The sequence below is a fragment of the Culex pipiens genome, chromosome 2 (genome assembly GCF_016801865.2).
Source record: "Culex pipiens pallens isolate TS chromosome 2, TS_CPP_V2, whole genome shotgun sequence".
NCBI lineage: Eukaryota > Metazoa > Arthropoda > Insecta > Diptera > Culicidae > Culex > Culex pipiens.
The window spans coordinates 219,368,631-219,391,442 of record NC_068938.1 but is presented as its reverse complement, the minus strand read 5'-3'; the positions used below and the strand labels follow the sequence as shown (position 1 = coordinate 219,391,442).

Below are 22,812 nucleotides of genomic sequence, written 5' to 3'. Positions count from 1 at the left end.
GGAATGTGTTATACTTTTTATTCCAATTTTGTTATAAATTAGACTTGAAATTTGTTTAAAAAATAATACAGAGATATACCGTCAACTGGGGTGAATCAGGACTATAATCTAAATAGGGACAGCAGTTTTAAGAGCACCTAAAAGCTTCAAATTTAGAAACTGCTGTGCTGTGTCTTTCTTGACAGAAACTCGCCTCATGTATCCCAACTCACCCCAGATGATGATAATGCTTTTGTATGTTCATTTATACTTGTAATCTTCTACAGAGAAACCTCTTTTTACGCGGTGGCGTTACGCTTTTTGTTTCGTCGATTGCTCTTTAAATACGCAATATTTTTGCAAGCTTCAAAAAGCATTTTGACGAGCTGAACAAAACCTACAAATTGCTTTTAAAAGACTGCAAAAATATTGCGTAGTTTAAGAGCAATCGACGAAACAAAAAGCGTAACGCCACCGCGTAAAAAGAGGTTTCACTGTATATATATAAAAAAAATTCAACGGGTTTGTTCGAACGCGAATCAGTTCAATGCGGACCGTCGGATCGGTGCTCTTTGTTGCGTTGGGTTCATATAAGCCCAAGGAAGGTTCTTACGCCAAAAAGTGACAACTTTGGCCACTCTGGAACCGATTCCGGAAAATCAGCAGATTGTATGGTAAAATATGCGTAAAATCAAATTTTGATCACAGGAGGCTGAATTAGCAAACAAGCAAGAAACGCCAGGAAACCAAAAAAGGGCAGGACGAAGTTTGCCGGGTAAGGCTTGTAAATTATAAATGTTGGCAAGTAAGCTTGCAAATTTTTCGATTTTTAATTACAACTTTGAAATTCTAATGCTGAAATATCCAAACAGCATGCGTCTCCTCAAAATCATTCTGTCTAAGTCCGTTTTATGGAGACGCATGATTCTTAACTGACAAGATTTGAATCCCGATGCTGAAATTTATGAGAAAAACATCTCATCTAGGTACCCTAATCACGCACCTTCCACCAGAACATCAACGTGTGTCCAAACATCCCTAAAGCGCACCACTTACCGTGTAAAACTCCGACCCCGAGTGGTCGCCCTTCAGGGAGCAGCTGAGGCCCTGCCGGGCGGCAATCTGTCCGGCAGTGCACTGATAAATCTTGTGCTGCTTCGAGCAGCAGATTTCGATCGTCGACAGGCACAGCCCGCGCAGCTCACCCGGGACCAGCTCGAGTGATTTGTTGAAGCTCGAGCAGAGCCGATTCTGGGTGCCCCATTCCTCACCCTCCTGGCAGCACAGGGACAGAATCTGCTCGATGGCGATCGCTGAAACAAAGGGTTAAAAACGGGGTTAAATTTCTCTTTGACCGTTATTAGCACGTCTTTATTTTTAGAATAGCTGCATTCTCTTTCATGTAGTTTGCGGAGAAAACACCCAAAAATATTCACCTTCGCAATGGCTAATTTATGCAACCGACTCGAAAGCCGTTCCGAAAAAGGGAAACTTTTACGGGAAAACTCCTCCGAGTCACTCCCAGTCAAACAATGGGCCACAAACCGGAAGGTCCCAACACTTGGCCTTATCGTGACCGAAGAAGCCCCGGCGTCGGTGGTCGCAGCCGAAGCCGGGAAAACCCAAAGTCGTTCCAAGAAGCGGCGATATATCTTTTCTTGCAAAATACACACATTTCCTGGCGGAACTCGCAGGCAGTGCCCACACCCTCATTAGCATAATTTTTTTCCTTGAACACAATCCTGAACCCCGGCGACCCTCCAATGTTGAGGGGAAATGGTTGACCGTGTAGTAAAAGTTCGGTGGTTCCCACCATTGAAACGTGAGACCGCAAATCTTGCCCTTTTAGTTGTAATGGAAGTTGTAAATCCTGGGGTTTTTCGGTTTTCACTTTTCCGAAAAAAGCAGTAAAACTTAAATAATATTTTACGTGGAATAAACAGATTGTTGAGGAGGCATAATTAAAACACTTTTGTATTTCTGTATGATGTCAAAAACGATAAGGATAGTTGAATAAAAATCATCGAACACTGTAAAGCAATAATTTAAAAGTTAAATAAAAACCGATTACACAATTTCAGCTTGTCAATAAATCTCCTTTACAAGCTTTCTCACATGAACAGCAGTAAAACCAACATTTACAGTATTGCATTACCACCCATAATCTTGTTCTTGATAGACTTACTTTGTTCCGCAGCACCAGCTCCTTCTCCATCCACAAGAGAGCGACATCTCATCAGAAATCGCATAAATTCGTCCAATAGTTCAACCCGAAGGAAATTGCACATTTTTCCACCTCGTCGAAGCAGGTACTAAATTCCCATCGACCACCGAACCCCCTTCCCTCCCCGAGCAAAAAGCTCAACCAGGAAAAGCAAAAGAGCAACCGGAAATGGCAAAAGGACTTTCCCACCATCACACACAACACCGGGAGACTGCCACTTCGTGTTTTTTTCTCCCCTTTTACTTCAAGTTGCATCTCTGTGACACCGCAGCAGCATGGACCACAGAACCTTAACATCATCATCACCATAATTCCCGTTTTCGTCGTCGTCGTCGTCGTCGCCGTGTCCTCGAGTGATGGTCTTCCCCCGTTTTCAAATGGAAAGGGCGCGCGAAAAGCTCCCGCTGGAAATTGGATTGTAATAAAACATTTTCTCATCAGGTTTTTCTTCGGGAGGAAGTTGCAAAGCTTGGTGGATTAGGATCTGGTGAATTCTAAAATTACATTGTTTGATGTGAAATCATTTGATTTAATTCAGAATTTAATCCAAATTCTGACACACAATTTGGATTAAATTGTGATTGAAATTTAACTAAAAATTCTTAAAACATGTTTAGGCCGTTGCAAATATTGTTCGGATCTGACCAAAGTCATGCACGCACAAAAATTGTGTAAGTTTGAATTAAATAGCAAAATAGTTTATTAAAATCAACTATCACGTTTTGTAGGCGCCACTACAACATTTTATCATTTCAATAATTACCGTTTTTCGATTCGACTAACATTTTGCCATTTCGACAAACACGTTTCGACGTCGTCGTGCTACCTTGTCGCACCCGCCATTTCGACGTTCCGAGAAAAACGCGTTTTAATGTTTGACCTTGAATATACAAAAACGAGAGCACGCAATGTAACCAATAACAAACATGTTTTGTTTGGCTCACCATTCTGTGCATTGTCCCAAAGTTTGGTTGAAGTTGGTTGCTGGAGTCCCGAGTTATAATTACAAATGTTTACGGTAGTCTAGCTTGTACGTGCGACAAACGCATCCTGACTTTCCTGGCCTGAAATCACTTTGGCCTTTTGTCGCACTTACATCAATTTTCATGGAGTGACAAGATAGCACGACAAGATTGAAAATACTTTCATATATAAAGTGACAAAAATGCACGGAGTTTTTTCGGTTTTTGTTGAATATCTCAGGATTGAAATCGAATTTTGGGGATCTGTGACGGTCAAAAGGTGAGGCATTGTTAGCTGCACAATATGACGTTCTTAACTCAATTTGGCCCAAAATGCACGTACGACAAGTTAGCACGATGGCGACGGTTTGTTGTTTGAACCTCAACTCAATTTAACGTGTTAGGAAAATAAACAGTGTATGTTTTCAATCCAACTTCAACAACAATATGGCCGAAGTGAGAATGTGGAATTCTGGAGATGTTCATGAATTAGGTAGGGGAGAGTGGGGAGACTTGATCCCCTTTTTTTGTATCGCACATAACTCTGTCAATTTCTCACGAAACTATAAACTTTTTGCATGAATTGAAAGCTTAAACATTCATCTATGTTTGGCCAATAAGGGTATTTCATCAGATGAACTCTTTGAATCATGCCAAGCGTTTTAAAAAAATATTTTAATCCGGCATTTTAAAAATGTTAGGGGTAACTTGATCCCCCTTTCAACATTTTGAAGAAATCTCGAGCAAAATGTTTCTTATTCATCCAAACTTTTAATTTTCTGTAAGTTACAGCAATTTCACATAAAACCTGTACGTTTGTGTTCAAAATATAACAAGTTTAGTATGTTAATTATTTTAAAACATAAAATATTATTTTTAGACCGAAATTAAGCATGTTTACAAAAGCTGGAAATTTTTGTTTACAAAACATTAAAAAAAAAGTTCAAACTGCAGTAAGTTATGTAAAACTATACTAAAGGAAACTATGTATGAAAACTCAGCTCAATGAATTAATCTTGAGGCAGATTCCAGTGACTGTAAAAATGCAGGGATCAAGTCTCAATAAACGCACTTTTTTAAACAATTGATTGTAAAAATAGTATGATGATAAATTTAACATCAAACGCGTAAGGGTTTTGGAGTTGATAAGTTTATCAAACAATTCATGTATAAAAAATATTTTTTTGAATAATTTTTGAGTGTTTTCTATACATATCAAAACAAAGAAAAAAGATCTTTTGGAGGTTTTTTGCAGCTCGTTTTAGAAAAATATCTGTAACTCAATCTAAACATTTTTTAATTTTTTTCTTTGTTTACTACAATGATTGTGGTTTGGTTGAGCGTTTTAGCAGAATGCATTACTGTGAATACAAAGAGACGAGTTGTTCCTTTTAATTCCGGTATATATAGCGGAATTAAAAGGAACAACTCGTCTCTTTGTATTCACAGTTCTACAATGAGTTTTAGTCAATTTCGCACAACTTTCTAGAACAAAGCTAATTGTTTTACCCACATGCTGACGAGATACAGGCTTGGGATCAAGTGTCCCCGGGGATCAAGTCTCCCCACTCTCCCCTAAATATGTATTTTATTAGGTATTTAATTTACAAATAAACCCAATATTTTTATGTTCCAGTCCTTGTTCCTGTCATACAACTTGGCTGGTGGAAACTATATCCGTAATTTAATTTTCCCGATGAGTTCGATGTTTCAAAAATTTCTTTTTCATGTAGCTTGCACCATGTCTCCAGCAGCTGATATTTCTTGTCGGCGTCCAGTGAAAATGATTGTAAAATAAACGTGGCCGGAACTCTCCAAAGATATCGTTATTTTTAAGTAAAAAAAAAGGTGAAATAAATATTATCAAAAAACCCTTGCATTGACTCATACATGTTAAGAAAACAAAGAAGAAGAAGAAAAGCCTACCCAGATTTTTTGATTTTCATAAAACTGATCTTTGAATCAACAATCATGTTTGTTAAATCATCCCAAATGTTTATTATATTTACAAAAAATGTCAGGCCGTGGCAATTAAAAACATGTTTGTTGAATCAACAAACATGTTTGGTTAAATTTGGCAAACATGTTTGCCGGCCTCGAGACGACTATCGTGTTAAGCAACTGTGTCCAACATTTTGCCATGTTCACAATCAGAATTCTCTGCGTGTGGGGCAAAAAAATAAAAGAATATAAAAATTAAGATTACAAGCCCAGGTTTCAAAGTTTATGCGAAAAAAGTGTTTTAAAATGCATTTTCCACGCGTCAAGTCGCTTTCCAATCATTAGTTTTCAAAATATCGATGTATTAACGGAATTTTTTTTTCGCGAAAAAATACTTTTTGTGGGACTGTACATTTGTATTTAATGAAAACTTTAAATGTCTTCAAAAGAGTTCAAACATACTATATATGATTATAAACGCAGTCAAATGCATTTTAACTGGTTTTCGGTTGATTAAATTTAAATTGTAATTTAAATTTTAAAGCTTTGTGAAAAAAAAATTGCTACCTGATTATTCAGGCCGACTTTGAATGGGGAAAAATATTTGCAACGGCCCTATAAATAAAAAAAAAATCCAATGCCAGTGCAATGCACGATTTACAATACACGGACAAAAGGTATTTTTTTTTTTTTGCAAAATTTGTTGAACTTAAAAAAACACTTTCAAAAGCATAGAATTGAGTTTGAGGGGTTAATAATTGTTTTTTTTTTAATACAGCTCCACCTTTTCAAAACATTGATAACTCCAAAAATTAGCCATGCAAAGAAACAAAAAAAACACGTAATTTTAAATTTTAAATTGTTGTTGCCAATGCAAAAATGATCACTGAAAAATGTGTCATAATATAAAAAAAACAAAAAATGAAAGGGGTCGTACAACCCCACCATCACAACATATCGTTAAATTGACCTCGTGATCAGAGACCAAAATTACCTTTTAAAACAAATTTTAAAGAAAATCGAAGAGATGGCATCCTTTCCGATTTCGTGCATATTGGACACTTTTTTTATGTTTTGTTTTCAGAAAACTGTTAATTTAATGGTTCAAACACAATATTTTTTAAAAATAGAAAATCGTTCACATTTTTCTAAGACACTAAGTTTAGAATTTTTAGTGTCTCGCTGAAACTAAAATTTCACGAATTAACTCAATTTCGAAATAAATTGCCAGAAAAAAATGAAAAATATTCATAAAACATTCAGTTATTCCTGAAATTTAATTAATAAAGATGTGTATGAAGAAGATCAATAGCGTCAAATGTTATGAGCAGTTCTCTACGGAATCGGTCTTTTTTCTTTAATTTTAATTTTTGTATTTTTTAATCCGGCTGAAACTTTTTTGGTGCCTTCGGTATGCCCAAAGAAGTCATTTTGCATCATTAGTTTGTCCATATAATTTTCCATACAAATTTGGCAGCTGTCCATACAAAAATGATATGTGAAAATTCAAAAATCTGTATCTTTTGAAGGAATTTTTTGATCGATTTGGTGTCTTCGGCAAAGTTGTAGGTATGGATATGGACTACACTGAAAAAAAATTATACACGGTAAAAAAAATTTGGTGATTTTTAATTTAACTTTTTGTCACTAAAACTTGATTTGCAAAAAAACACTATTTTTATTTTTTTTATTTTTTGATATGTTTTAGAGGACATCAAATGCCAACTTTTCAGAAATTTCCAGAATGGGCAAAAAATCTTTGACCGAGTTATGATTTTTTTTAATCAATGCAAATTTTTTCAAAAAATCGAATATTGGTCGCAAAAATTTTTCAACTTCATTTTGACATGTAAAATCGAATTTGCAATCAAAAAGTACTTCAGTGAATTTTTGATAAAGTGCACCGTTTTCAAGTTAAATCCATTTTTATTTAACTTTTTTGAAAATAGTCGCAATTTTTCATTTTTTAAAATTAGTGCCCATGTTTGCCCACCTTTGAAAAAAATAATTTTGAAAAGCTGAGAAAATTCTCTATATTTTGCTTTATCGAACTTTGTTGATAAAAAACAGGAAAATTGATGTTTTCTAAGTCTCACCCAAACAACCCACCATTTTCGAATGTCGATATCTCAGCAAATATAGGTCCGATTTACAATGTTAAAACATGAAACATTCGTGAAATTTTCTGATCTTTTCGAAAAAATACAGTCGACTCTCTGGTTGTCAATTTCCAAGGGACCGTCGAGGAAGAGAATCATCAGTTTACAGAACGATGCAAAATGAAGACTCGACTGAAAATATTTTTTTCTTGATGCCCAGCTATGGGAGAGAATCATGGCAACGTCCAGCAAACAAAAACAAACTAATGTCAAACATCCTTCAAAGCTTCGTTTCGCAAAGGCAAATGTCTATGCAAGCCATGAGAAAATGAAATTATTGACAACCGGAAGAGATTTTCAAAGCAAAAAGAATCCAAGGGACCGTCGAGGAAGAGATCCTTCAAGCAAGAGAAAATATCGAGGAATGAAGAGAATTGAAGTATGCAGATTGAAGGGACTGAAGAATTCATCGAAAGATGGAGCAATATTGATATCGAGAAGATCGACAGCCAGAGAGTCGACTGTATTTTCAAAAATTTAAAATCAAGACTAACATTTCAAACAGGCCAAACATTCAATATAACGCCCATTTGAAATGTTAGTCTTGATTTTAAATTTTTGAAAATATTTTTTTCGAAAAGATCGGAAAATTTCACGAATGTTTCATATATTAACATTGTAAATCGGACCTATAGTTGCTGAGATATCGACATTAGAAAATGGTGGGTTATTTGGGTGAGACTTAGAAAACATCAATTTTTTTGTTTTTTAACCTTTGCATGGCAATATCTCAGCAAATATGGGTCGTATCAACAAAGTTCAATAAAGCAAAATATAGAGAATTTTCTCAGCTCTTCAAAAATATTTTATTCAAAGATGGGCAAACATGGGCACTAATTTTAAAAAATGAAAAACTGCGACTATTTTCAAAAAAGTTACCTAAAATTGGTTATAACTTGAAAACGGTGCACTTTATAAAAAATCACTAAAGTACTTTATGATTCCAAATCCAATTCCAATTTTACATCGAAAAATGAAGTTGAAAAATTTGTGCGATCAATATTTCGATTTTTTGAAAAAATCTGTATTGATTCAAAAAATCATAACTCGGTCAAAGATTTTTTGCCCATTCTGGAAATTTCTGAAAAGTTGGCATTTTATGTCCTCTAAAACATATCAAAAAATAAAAAAAATTAAAAATAGTGTTTTTTGCTAATTAAGTTTTAGTGACAAAAAGTTAAATTAAAAATCACCAAATTTGTTTTTACCGTGTATAATTTTTTTTCAGTGTAGTCCATATCCATACCTCTACTTTGCCGAAGACACCAAATCGATCAAAAAATTCCTTCAAAAGATACAGATTTTTGAATTTTCACATATCATTTTTGTATGGACAGCTGCCAAATTTGTATGGAAAATTATATGGACAAACTAATGATGCAAAATGGCTTCTTTGGGCATACCGAAGGCACCAAAAAAGTTTCAGCCGGATTAAAAAATACAGAAAAAATCGAATGACCGAAATCTCAGAGAATTGCTCTTATATTCAAAATATGTGTGCTTCAAACACCTTCTCAGGATTGGCAACAACATTTTGATGATTTTTGTTATTACCAACTGGAAAATTTTGTTTATGTTTTTTGGTAAGAAATTCATTACTTTTTTATTGAGAGCATTTTTGAGTTTTTTTTATTTGTTTAAAACTCCAAGCGTTCTTTGCACTTTTTGCGCCAAAAGAAGCCATTTTGCATAAGCTATTGATATATTTTTGGTAGGCTGGTTATACAAAATGGACTTGTAAATATTTGAAAATCTGTATTTTGATAAGGGATTCCTGACCGATTCCATGTCTTTTGTTGCAGGTAATAATTCAAACTTTTCAGAAAAATGGGCCAAAATAATAAAATTTAAACAACGAAATTACAACCGGGATTGTCAATTTGCCAGATAAATCTGATAATGCTAGATTTTTCAAGTGTCTGACAAAATAGAGATTCTTCCTTCTGTGTACCAGATAATTACAGATTTAGCCAGTTTTTTCATTTTATAACCATTTGCAACAACTTTTTGATTGAAATACATGAATCAAATCAGGATCCACTCGGAAAGTTTTGCACCCTTCGGCAAAGTTGTAGGGAGTTAAATTTCCTAAAAGAATCTACATTTTTGCGAGCCAGGGGGTATCTCTTGAAATTTTCCGAAATTTTATTTTTTTTCTCGCCACCCTAATGTAAACTTGTACAGCATTGTATTTCCTACAAGAATCTCCTACAAGAATCTGGCACTTTGACAATGACAGACCCACGCCACCTGGCAGCAAAATACTGAAACAATGTTTTTCTGCATACATTTTTGTGATTTTCCCCATATGAACTTCAACAATAAAAAGCGACCCTTAAACCTAAACCGATTTGGCTCATAATTTGCACATATAGTGGTTTTGCCTAAAGAATCGAGTCATAGGGTGCCCCTGATGTTGATTTTATTTTATCTTCACCCTATTGTACATCGAAAATTCAGTAAAAGTGAAAATATTTTAAAACGATGTTGATAAAAATGTATATAAACGCAAGGGAATTATTTTCATTTTTTTTTGAAATTAATGCGCTAAAAAATTCATCAGAATTTATGTTTGGCCCCTATATTTTTCGAGCCGATTTTGAAGGGAGGGGGCGGGGGAGACAAAAATAATGATAAGTATTTGCAACAGCCTAAAAAAATTGAAAATAAAATTAAAATGCTTGCAACGGACTTACCGCATAAAGCTAAATCTAAATTACAAAAAGATTTTTTTTAATGTTAAATGCAACATATTAAAAATCAGATATTATAACACACAAACGAAAATCAAAAAAATAGACTCTTAGGAGAAACACTTTTTTCAACTAAATTTGTCCAGATTTTTTCTGCACCTAGAAGTTGAAGTATTGGCCCAGCTGCGAAATTATTAGTGGGAGGCAAAGAGCAGGAGGAGCTTGAATTTCAAGACGGCAATGGAACGGGTGTGACACTTTTATTGTAGCATATTTTCTGCTCCTGCTGAAATAGTCCCAACCCGATAGACTCCAAATTTGCCCTGCGGGGTGGTTGTAAAATAGTTTCATTTCATGATAATGGCGATATTATGACTTTCAAATGGAAGCTGGTCGTAAAATGGAGATTAAATTTGTATGGTGCCAAAAACAGGATCATAAAATCATCGAGCGAAAGAGTTTGGCACAAAAAAAAGTGGTGGCTGCCTGATGGCAGAGTAATTTGGTTGACTTTTTCACACGATAATTGATACTAATGGGAGGGATCGAGCGTGAACCACGTGTCGACGTGCGTGCTGTGTTGATGGTGTGGGTGGTGATTCACTTCACAAAATAATCCAATTGACTTCATCCGGTCGTTCGTCGGTTGTCTCGCCAGAGATTACCATATATCGAATGTGCAATTAATTGCTTGGTGGGGTGACACATGGCATCAATGTAAAATTTATGACGCAGCCCTCGAGCGAGATGGGATGAAAAAGAGCAACCAATCCGATCGGTGGGTGCCAATTGATAAATTTATGCCGTGTCCGCGCCCGGAAGAAGGGATTTTTATTATGATTTTCATGCTGTTATGTCGTCGGTCGGATTGAATGAGTCAATATGAAACGATAATAATTAAAGATCAAATAAAAATGGAAATAAACTAATAACCAGTTCGCAGGACATGCCTTAATGGTCCAAGCAGCGTTTCCCTTTTTTAAATAATTTTGTCAAAATGCCAAGATAAAATGAACAAAGTCAATATTCAATCGCAACATTGTTGCATAAAATCCTGCCACCATGAAACTCTCATCAATAAAGTGTAAAATCGATTCCCCAATTAATTTCTTCTCACTTTCCCCCCACGGCAAGCTGAGCAAACTTAAATCCAGCCCGAAGGGTGCCGAATAATTTATTATCCAGTGCACACATATTTTATTTCATAAATTTCACCACCCAACCGAACATGAATAAACAAATTGTACGCCGCTTCAGAGCAATTAGCCAAATATTGAAATTTACTTGCCAGGAAAAAAGCGACCCCACATCACTCACCCCTCCCGGAAACCAAATCCCACCACCACCAGATGATGTGTGTTAAACAAGCCGCATCAGATTCCACCGGTCAACGTTCCGTGGCCTGCGCGGTCAAACCGGAGAACCTACCCCAGGACCCATCCGGCTGGCAGCAGCCACAACAGTTGGCCAACATGTTGAATTAGCCGAACCAGCTGTGAGAATTGTGACATTAATTATATGGCAACAGTATTAGAATTTCAGCGCGGTGGAGTTTTCGGGGAAATTTTGGGGGTGTTGCGTGGGCGGTCAGACGGGAGGACCAAAGTTGCCTTGTTGGACCTTCTCTCCTCCCCCTACTCATGGGGAACGTTGGAGTCAGCTTCAGATTTCCCGGATGCTGGATGCTCTCTCCCTCTTCTGGTTCAACCAGCAGTGTTCTGTTCATGAATAATTTAAGCTCACTCATAAATAACTACGCGGAGTGGATTTTAGAAATTGAAATTCATTATCGCTGCCACCCAATCAGGTGGGGACTGGGGAGGGTGGCGCTCAGGGCATGCCTCATTAGCTTGGACGGATGGGAAATTTTGAGGGCGTTGGTGGACGGCACCTCGATGATTAACGAACAGTTTGCGTGTGGGTGATCTAATAAAGTGAGACAGAACGGGTGTTGCTTCTTGGAACAGGAGTTTAGGATGTTTTGTACACTATTCGATATAAATATTTTAAACGAATTTGAGCGTGATTTTCCAATCGTAGATTAAACACCATTGTTTAATTTATGCTAAAACAACACACGCAAAACTTGTGCTTGAGTTATTGATATAACTCAAACCTGGAAAAAAATAACCCTGGCAGTTGTTAGGGAATGGTCGTCAAAGGCGTGATATCGGTGGCCTTCAAACACTCCCGCGAAGAATATTCGAGGGTCAAAAAAAACGCGTCGTATTTGGCAATCGAAAAAGACGAATTTATTTCGCACGAAAGATTTATTGCCAAAAGGAACGAAAAACGCGTGAGGTCAGTTCGAACTGTGTATTTCAACTTAACTACGAGTGGCGATCACCACGAACTTGACCTTGTCGCAAAGTAGGTAGCAAAACTCTCTCGTGATCGGGCTCGCTGGCCGAGCGTTGTGATAAGGTGATAGTGTGCTAATACTAATGTAACTGAATTCAAATTCTCTCTTATCTATACGGACTTCGTGTTTGGGCACTAGTGTGTCCCAACAGCAGTTAAAAAAAAAACACAAAACGGTTTTAAATATTCGAAAATCTGTATCTTTCTGATGACTTTGTATAGTTTAGTTTGAGATAAGTAAAGAAAAATCAAATTATTCATCAGTTTTATCTAATTTAATTTTAAAAAACGTAACTTAATCCACCTTTAGGTGGTTGGTGCCTTCCTCTCATTTATAGAGTGATTACAATCCCCTAAAGTGTCCACATGGTTTATGGATCTCTCTTAACGTGATCGCAGCACCTAAAAGGTCCAAATAAAAATAAGTGACAAGTAAAAAAAAACAGAAATTCTACAGACTTTTTGTTAAGATTATACAGACACCGCCTTTCAGGAAAATGGCATCCCTCTGCAAAGCTTTTTTCGAGGCGATCAGACGGGACCATTTGAGGTTATGTAAATTCATACCATTTTTTAAACTGCTTGAAATTTTAGATAGGTAAGTAAGATCTTGAAAATTCTTAATCTTGCTTTCTAAAAATATATAACATGTGAGGGTTTCATGAAAAAACCACCCTTTTTACCATAATTTTAATTTAATATGAAACAGTTTTTTTAACATAACTTTTCAAATACAAGATAAAACTGTATGAATTTAAATAGCAACGTAGGGGACGTTAAGACGGATCGATTAAAACCATTCCGGCCAAAATCGGTTGAGCCTGTGACGAGATATTCCAGTGACATTGATTTGGTACACATGTCTACATACAGCCAAACACACAGACATTTGCTCAGCTGGTGATTCTTAGTCGATATGTACAAATGAAGGTAGGCCTAGGAGGTCTAACTAAAAAGTTCGTTTTTCGAGTGATTTTATAGCCTTTCCTCAGTAAAGTGAGGAAGGCAAAAACATCACCTTTTTCAAAAATATGGTTCAGCAGCAAAATGGTTGCCCTTAAGCGATACCTATAATCGTCTAATTTTTTTTTTTTTTCGTTTCATAAGGCCGTTGCAAATATTTATTGAAGTTTATGTCCCTCGACTCTGATCAAAGTTGAAAAAAATTGAAAATTGAAATTACAGGCCAAGAATGAAAAAAGTGTTTTAAAATGCATCGTACACCTGTCCAGTTGTTTTGCAATCATTGATTTCCAAAATTTCTAAGTACTTACGAAAATTTTATTTTTGCGAGAAAAAAAGTTTTTGCAGTGCTGTACACTGTAATTTCAAAACAGTTCAAAATATTTTTAAATGAGTCCAAACATGTTAAATATGATTATCAATGCAGAAAAAGGCATTTTGGATTGTTCTCAGTTGATTTGACTTCTATTTCCATTAAATTTTGATATATTTTTGAAAAAAATATGTTTTTGCCACTTGATTTTTCGGACCAATTTTGGCGACATAAACTTTGAAAAATATTTGCTACGGCCTAAAATGAATTCAACGAACATTAATTAATTAATGAATATTCAAAACAGGGTATGTTATTTTAATGAGTGCCTTTTTTGAATTTCTAAATTGTCCTATCCATACAACTAAAAACTCTGTCAAACACACCAAATCGATCGGAATTTATTCCGAAATACTGACATTGGAATATTTGCGTTTCAGCTATTCTTTCTGAATATTCTCACCACAAAACTTTGTCGAAGACATCAAATAGATCAGAAAATTGCTTACCTAGATACAGATTTTCAAATATTTGCGAACAGCTGTCAAAATTTCTTGGAAACCTTATGAACAAAGTTATGATGTAACAATGGTTTCTTTGCTGGTTTCACAATGTTTTAACCAAACATCAATTTGAAACTTTTGATAACGGCCGATTTCGTACTGAATTTTTTAATTTCAAAATCTCATTTTTCCTAATTCTTAAAATTAATTGTTCGATTTGTTTTGATTTAAACACATTTTTTTCGGTAACGTGCCAATATCTCGGCAACTTTTAGCCAGAATTTAGTTTAAATTTTTTTTTAGTGTTATGGTAAAAAATAACATTGGAAATAATCATGTTAGGTCGTTTTTAATAAGGATCACTACTGAAAATAATCAAAATAATTTTGATGGTTTTATTTTTGTTTTTATTTTTAAATAATTACAAAAATGTCTCCTTATATAACTATACAAAGTATAAAAAATCTTGTATGCAAGGTAAAACAAACATGGTAGTGAAACAATAAAACATGGTAACAAACTAACCTTAAAAGCTGAGTAAATTTTATACTTTTTGTATGAATCTTTCTTTCCTCTTCCTTCTTCCACAATATTGACTCGAAAGAACAGGGCTTCTTGAAGCTTTTTTATGCTTCAAAATTTTTCATGGAAATGACGGGCAATCAACTGAAATCATTTGCATTTTTTGTGATGATAACCATTGTTAGCTTAATTGATACAATTTGAGAATTTCTTTGAAATTTCCGAGCCGCAAAAATACCGATTCAAATATTTTCCAATGAAAAATCAGGGGGATAAAACATATTTTCACGAAAAAAAACATCAACATGGCTTTTTAATATTTTCTTGAATATTGATTTAAGAATATTTTCACACTTGGCTTATAAATAGCAATTCCATTTTAAAAGAACATAAACCAATAAAAAGTTCTTCGATCGGGCTCAACAATTTTGTGGAAATTCCTTGGCCAAAATAATGAGACCAGTATTTTTTTTATTTGGCTGTCAGGGTTACCTACGCCTACGGTGGTCCAAAGGATGACATTTTTCGTCTTTTTTTTGTAAAAACTACATATTTCAAAAAAACATCTTCAAGCCTTTTCAACCGATTTAAGCTGTTTTGGAAGCAAATGAGAGGTAATTATTTTGGCTTTTTTAAAGTATCTGGTCTAAAAAATCTAACCTAACATTTGAAAAAGTCGGATTAAAACTAAAAATGGCAATTAGACCGTAACTGTACCAGAAAACGTTTTCAAATAATATATTTAAAAAAGGAAGACCTGTTTGTTACCGAGATATGGGTTTTTTTTTTAAATAAATATCGGATTTTTCGACGCGCCCCGACGAACAAGGGAAAAATCAACATTTTTTCACTAAAACTAAGATAACTTGAAAGTTTAAGCGATGACCTATACTTTTTTTTTGGCTACATTCGTAATTGCTGTATAATATTATCAACAACATGATATCGAGCATTCGATCATTTTACAAGGAAATGCAATGTACCTAGTTTTACTTCACCAAATTAATTAAGCAGAATTTCAATTAATGCATACCAGCTAAATTTATAGAACAACCAACGCGCTGGATAAGCTTCTACCACCTCACTTATTGCCATTCGAGTGAATTCATAATACTAATAGAAATTTGCCAGAAATCTCACCTTCCGAGCTCACCAATCCCACGCAGCATATCAGCATCAAACCAATTTTCACCCCCATGGCGTGTGCGGGTTCACTCTGCCCACTAACTCTCCACTTTTCCCTCTAATCAGTTTTAATCCGTTTCCCACCCACACACAGTCGGGCGGCAACTGCCGAGAGCCAGTCAGCGCCAAATTCTATTTTCACACTTTCCACTGCTGCAACAAATCGACCTCCGCTTATCGTCGTGATTATCTTCCTTTTTTTTTAGCTGGACTCCACTTTACGTCACAAAACCACACTCTATCACACCAATCTGGGGCCTCGAACAGTGATTTCCCCTCTTTTTCTTCTTCGGTTTTTATTATTTTGATGGTTTTCGATTTTCTGATTCCACACTCGACAAGCTCTTTTGTCTCAGATTTTGCTCGCTCTTTTTTTTTTTTGTTCCTGCAAAATTATGTAACACTTTCAGTCACCCCCACTCGACGAAGCCCTTTGTCGGCTCCGGGTTGGCCACATCCGCCACGAATCAATTTACGATAATCCAATAAGCAGCAGCAGTAGGACCAGCAGCCGTGGCAGGTTCCAAATGGAGTCCCATTTAGTAAAGTTCGTCCTTTGACCGCGACGTCGACTGAATGGAAAGAAAGCCACAATTTAATTCTCCACAGTCGTCGCCGTCGTCCTTTGTTCTCTTTCAAAAATCAGGAAAAAAATCATTTCACAAACACACACTTTTCAACCGGTGGAACTGACCGCCAAATCGAAGCGAAATCCGATTTCGGTCGTCCATTAAGGGTCCACCATTGGGTTGGCTTTTCTCGTCCCGACCACCAACTCGGTACTGCTGTCGAGCCCCGAATCAAGACCTTTTAACCCCTTCCACGTGCGTGATTATCACACTCACTCTGACACACACGTGATATTTATTCCCTCGGCAAAACAGTAAACTTGGTCAAGGTTGGCAGGAAGTGGAAAATTGCTGTTTATTCGATCGACTTCGGGTGGCCTTTCAAAAGCAGAAGAGAGAGGAAGGGATTCAATGCAGTTTTTAACATCGGGTGGTGGTCCACTTTGCCGTGGAGGAAGTGCAGCACCACTTGGTCCGGCCAGCCAGGAGGAAGGTAATAGATTTATGGGTTTTGCTCGTCGGAACTTTTTCATGTTTCCATGCTCTGGACCGACACGGCACGACACGCAGGGCACTTACACGTGTTTGGGCGGCAGCAGTGCACGGAATGAGAGGACTTTTTAGTGAAAAAGCGGTTTTGGTAGGGGTGATCGTGGTGGAATTTTTTAACAAGAATTTTTCTTTAAGTTACATCTTTTTACAGATTTTATTCAACACTTTGGATGTTTGAAATGTTGTTAAAAACATGAAACATGCTTTTAGAAATGTTGAAACTTGGGCCTGAAACTAAATTGACTCAGGAAAGGATAAGAAAAAATTACAAAAGTTTCAGTTTCTAACATTTATTGTACGATCAGTACCTTGCTGGACTCGGTCGTTGGAAACGACCGTCGGCTCAACGACCGACGAAATAGGCGGCGGGCCAGATGCGGGCATAAAAATGTCAAAACCTCTCCCCCTCTCACTTCGTCTCACCATCCAGCTGCAGCTTTGTTGACAAACAAACGGAGCACGCGGTCGCATGATGGCGGTATCGAGCCAGAATCAGGGGGATCATGTGGTAAAAAATTAAACTTTATTTTTAAAGAAAATTAATATTTTTCCGACTAAATAAAAAATTTGCGAGCATGTTCAAACGATTATTGCTAATGTCGGAAAATTGATTAAAAATCAAAATTTCCATATTTTTTCTATAACTTGAACTTTTTCACTCCAATTGAGAACCCCTATCCACGACCGTTTCCAATGACCGCGAGAAGATGCCAGAAAATACAGCAACCAACAAAATACACAATAAAACCGAACCAATTGGGTCCTAAAATGAAGCTTAGATTGCTGATATTATTGATTACAGCGATAGAGCTTATTTTTCTGAGTACAATGACCCTTTAAGCGACCGCAAAGGATTTAAAATGGATTTTTAATTCAATTTTGAAAAATTTACTTCACGGTCCTTCTTGACAGAAAAGGTCCTACTTGACAGTTCGTTCCAAGGGGACCATAGTTGATCCATCGAAAAAATGTTGTCTTGTCAATATTTTTTCCTGCGCTAAAACGAAAAAAAAAAAAGTGATCAGAAATGGTTTTAAATCGTGTTTTTTACCGTTGTACATAAAACTGGTATCATCAGTTGAAAATTATAGCCACACTTCTGTGACAATAAAAAAAACTTATCTTTGATGATTCGAATTCTTTGTGAGGTTGTATCTCAGAAACTGATTGTCCAATTTTGAAAGTGTCAGAGTAAACATTGTAGTTAATTTTCTCAGCTTTCCAAAAACATTAAGTTTTAGGGTGGCTTTCCTACACAAAGGATTATAAAAAAAGGTGAAATGTGAAAATGTTTTAAAATTATTACATAAAAGTAAATTCAATTCGAAAACGGTGCACTTTGTTCAAAATTTGGTAGAGTACTTATCGATTGCAAATTTGATTTTGCGCTTTAAACATATTTTTTTATTTGACATTCAACCACATTTTCAATACATTTAAAAATACATGTATCTGGAACCAGATTTGGTGCTATTATGCACTATGACTCTAAAGATGATTTTTTGCGTTCAATTAACCCTCTAACGTCCATGGTTACTCCACCAAATCGATCAGAAAATCCCATCTCAAGATACAGATTTTCATACATTTACGTACCGTAACAGGGGTGACATTGACAGGATTTCAATTTTATTTTTGGAATATTTTCCATGTGGTAAGGTTTGTCTTAAAATAACTACTTTTCAAACATGTTTTTTTTTAAAAGTTGCCTTTAAAATTTCTTATTTTGAATTATGGCGTGACTTTGACAGTCTTTGTTTTTCTGGTTAAATCAGATTCCAAATGTCTAAATTTCATTTTCATGTATGATATTCCATCATTAAGGTAACTGATATAGTTTTTTAAAGAAAAAATCAATGTCAAAATTCGTATAAACTTTAGGTTATTTTTGAACAGCCAGAATTTTGTCTTAAATTCCTTGAAACTTTGCTTTGTTTACAAAATTATCGATTTAAATTACATTTCAAACTAAATTTGAAGCCAAAATAAAAAAAAACACATTTTATATAAAATTTGATCTACTAAAAAATCTATAAATTTGGAGATTTCGAAAATGCATTCAGTTTCTCGATTCTATTTATTTAGGTCACCTCCGGCTATCGAAATCGGGATGTTAACGGTACCCATTTTGCAAAATTGCATGGAAAAATTAATTTTGCAAAACTTTTTTTGACAAAGGGAATGGATGGGCAAAGTTTCATCTAAATAAAAAAAATTAAAAATCGCGAATCAGTTTGCGAAAATCTATAAAACTACTCTAAATCAAAACATGAAAAAAATATATTGAGGGCAAAAAGCAAAAAAATATTGAGGGCATGTAAAATAACTAAACAATATGCTTAGCAGTCTTTAGGAAATTTATAGTTGGTTGAATGGTTTTGGTTTGGTACAATTTAATATTGAAATATATGTTTCCAGGTCCAAAAAACAACAAAAATATCCAAAATGTATGGGTAATTCTCCGCCAACTCACACAGCAGTTGCCCCGACCCCTCTTCGATTTGCGTGAAACTTTGTCCTAAGGGGTAACTTTTGTCCCTGATCACGAATCCGAGGTCCGTTTTTTGATATCTCGTGACGGAGGGGCGGTACGACCCCTTCCATTTTTGAACATGCGAAAAAAGAGGTGTGTTTCAATAATTTGCAGCCTGAAACGGTGATGAGATAGAAATTTGGTGTCAAAGGGACTTGTATGTAAAATTAGACGCCCGATTTGATGGCGTACTCAGAATTTCGAAAAAACGTATTTTTCATCGAAAAAAACACTAAAAAAGTTTTAAAAATTCTCCCATTTTCCGTTACTCGACTGTAAAAAAATTTGGAACATGTAATTTTATAGGAAATTTAATGTTCTTTTCGAATCTACATTGACTCAGAAGGGTCATTTTTTCATTTAGAACAAAAAATTTCATTTTAAAATTTCGTGTTTTTTCTAACTTTGCAGGATTATTTTTTAGAGTGTAACAATATTCTACAAAGTTGTAGAGCAGACAATTACAAAAATTTTGATATATAGACATAAGGGGTTTGCTTATAAACATCACGAGTTATCGCGATTTTACGAAAAAAAGTTTTGAAAAAGTTACTTTTTGCGTTTCTCTTTGTTTCGTCGTCCGTGTCTGTCGCGGGTGACCATGAACGGCCATGATCGATGACGACCAACATTTTCAAAACTTTTTTTTCGTAAAATCGCGATAACTCGTGATGTTTATAAGCAAATCCCTTATGTTTACATATCAAAATTTTTGGAATTGTCTGCTCTACAACTTTGTAGAACATTGTTACACTCTAAAAAATAACCCTGCAAAGTTAGAAAAAACACGAAATTTTAAAATGAAAAATTTTGTTCTAAATGAAAAAATGACCCTTCTGGGTCAATGTAGATTCGAAAAGAACATTAAATTTCCTATAAAATTACATGTTCCAAAATTTTTTACAGTCGAGTAACGGAAAATGGGAGAATTTTTAAAACTTTTTTAGTGTTTTTTTCGATGAAAAATACGTTTTTTCGAAATTCTGAGTACGCCATCAAATCGGGCGTCTAATTTTACATAAAAGTCCCTTTGACACCAAATTTCTATCTCATCACCGTTTCAGGCTGCAAATTATTGAAAAACACCTTTTTTTTCGCATGTTCAAAAATGGAAGGGGTCGTACCGCCCCTCCGTCACGAGATATCGAAAAACGGACCTCGGATTCGTGATCAGGGACAAAAGTTACCCCTTAGGACAAAGTTTCACGCAAATCGAAGAGGGGTCGGGGCAACTTTTCCCGATTTCGTGTGAGTTGGTAGAGAATTACCCGTATATATAATATTGAGTTCCATACTTATATCTTTTCAAATAAATACAAATTTCAAAGATGTGAATAATGTTTTTATTTTGTTGAGGCAAAAAATAGCTCAAAATTGCCTTGACTTGTTACCTTGTTCAAGCCGTTGTGAATTATTTCTAATTTTTTTTTGTGCATTTTTAATCACTTATTTTTATTTTTTTTATTTTTATTTTTAACTATTGTTTTGCATGTTAGTAATGTTGAGATCTCGGACGTTGCATTTCAGGTAAATACATATGTTCATGAATTCACTGATATTTTGAAAATTTGACAGAAGCATAACTGTAACAATGTCACAGGCAATGTGATACTTTTTTTTTTAAACCGTCATCAGGGGTGACACTTGGGTCTGGGAGGTGAGAATGCTGAAATTTGTATGACCCAATTTCACCCCGTAATGACGATTTTTAAACTTTGGCTTCCCATTTTTATTGGGTTACTTTTAAATTCATTCATTCATGAGGTATTTTTAATACAATTGCCGAGAAAAGTTCAAAAAAAAATCTTTGTTGAACACATACGAAAATATCGGTTTTTGTTTTATATCAGCTTATAAGCCCTATTTTTAACTGACAACTCTTCGGCAACTGTTTGATTTGCAAATTGTCATTAAATGAGGGATTTTATAAAAGCAATCAAGACATCATATTTCAATTTTCTACATTTTCCTCACTTAAAAAAACAGCGTTTTTTTTTTTGTCAAATATCTGCCTCACTGGTCTTGAATCCACGACAGCAGTACACCACCAAATTTGAGCATCACTACACCACCAGAGCTTAAAGTCCATAGGTTTTTAGGGCCACAAAAGGGTTGCGTGTACCCGTGACTTGAATGTTAAAAGCTTCTGCACAACCTTGACACAAAATCCTCGCACTATTTCACTAGAACACAGTAAAGCAAAGTTTTTTTCCTTCTCCAACCTCAAATTAATCTCACACTCGCGCACCTGGGAGGAACCTTCCCCGAAACGTTGCTTCCGTCCCGACTGGTCGATCCTTGAGCACTGAACGCACCCTGGCAAGACACTGTCACGAGATTTGGCTGACGAGGGCCAATATATAGCCGATGTTTGCTTTATGATAATTACCAGTCGCTAGTCGGTTGCGCCGCAGATAAACTCTCAAATATGTACATACGTTTAGCTGCTTTTTACCTTCTTACCTGTCCTACATGAGAACGACAGAGAGAGAGAGAACGCGCGACTTAGAAGCGACTTTATCTCCAGGTTTGACCTGGCAAGCCAAACCAAAGTACAAAGAAACACTTTCATCCGAATCGAAAATGCCCAACCAACCGTGCGTTCCGGGGTTCAACCTTTGGACAGAAGGAAATATATCATCTTCGGCAGGAAGTGTGAAACGTGCCAACATACAACATGATATTTGGCAAAGTTCTCCGGGGGGATACAGGAAATGGTAGAAATCAATGCCAATGCACACGGGAAACTTATCACTTACTTAGAATACTTTGTTTTTTTGTTGGATAAAGTTGGTCGCTTAAACTAGGACAAAACAGTACAGAGCTGCTGTTTCCGAGTTAGTTTCGTCTGGAAATAGAAGCACCATGCAAAACAACAGGGAAGATGTCCACTCTACAATGCTAAACTGTTTTTTTACCGGCATTTGATGCTCAGTTTCAAAGCTTAGAAGTTGCTGAAAGGGTGACAACTTGAAAAGACTGAAATGTCTCACTTGGCAATAAATTGTAGTTATTTTTTCACTTTAAGGTACCAGTTTTTATTCCAAACTGCTTACTTATCAAAATATCTACCAATTATTATTTTTTAATTATACTACTTAAACTAATAGTATAGTATAAACGATATTATTTGGTTTTAAGAGGCAGTATTTGTAAATTCTGCTCGGTTTGTTCTAGAGGTCGTATCGAGGTGCTCCGATTTGGATGAAACTTTCAGCATTTGTTTGTCTATACATGAGATGAACTCATGCCAAATATAAGCCCTCTACGACAAAGGGAAGTGGGGTAAAACGGGCTTCGAAGTTTGAGGTCCAAAAAACCTAAAAAATCTTAAAATTGCTCGCATTTCCGTA

General features: G+C 35.6%; 1 protein-coding gene across 3 annotated transcripts in view; it reads right to left on the bottom strand.

Annotated features, from left to right (window-relative positions):
• LOC120425822 (fibulin-1) overlaps positions 1 to 21,753 on the bottom strand; it is a 33,716-nt gene extending 11,963 nt beyond the window's left edge. Inside the window, exons 1-3 of one of the 3 annotated variants that reach the window (XM_052707807.1) lie at positions 21,615 to 21,753; positions 15,761 to 16,437; positions 1,036 to 1,292 (exon numbers count right to left, since the gene is read on the bottom strand). In XM_052707807.1, the coding sequence (XP_052563767.1) occupies positions 1,036 to 1,292; positions 15,761 to 15,818 (315 nt within the window). In that variant the 5' untranslated portion in view covers positions 15,819 to 16,437; positions 21,615 to 21,753. Of the gene's footprint in view, positions 1 to 1,035; positions 1,293 to 15,760; positions 16,567 to 21,614 lie in introns of those variants that run through there. The other 2 variants (XM_039590438.2, XM_052707808.1) reach the window with 2 other exon arrangements.
• Positions 21,754 to 22,812: the final 1,059 nt, after the last annotated feature.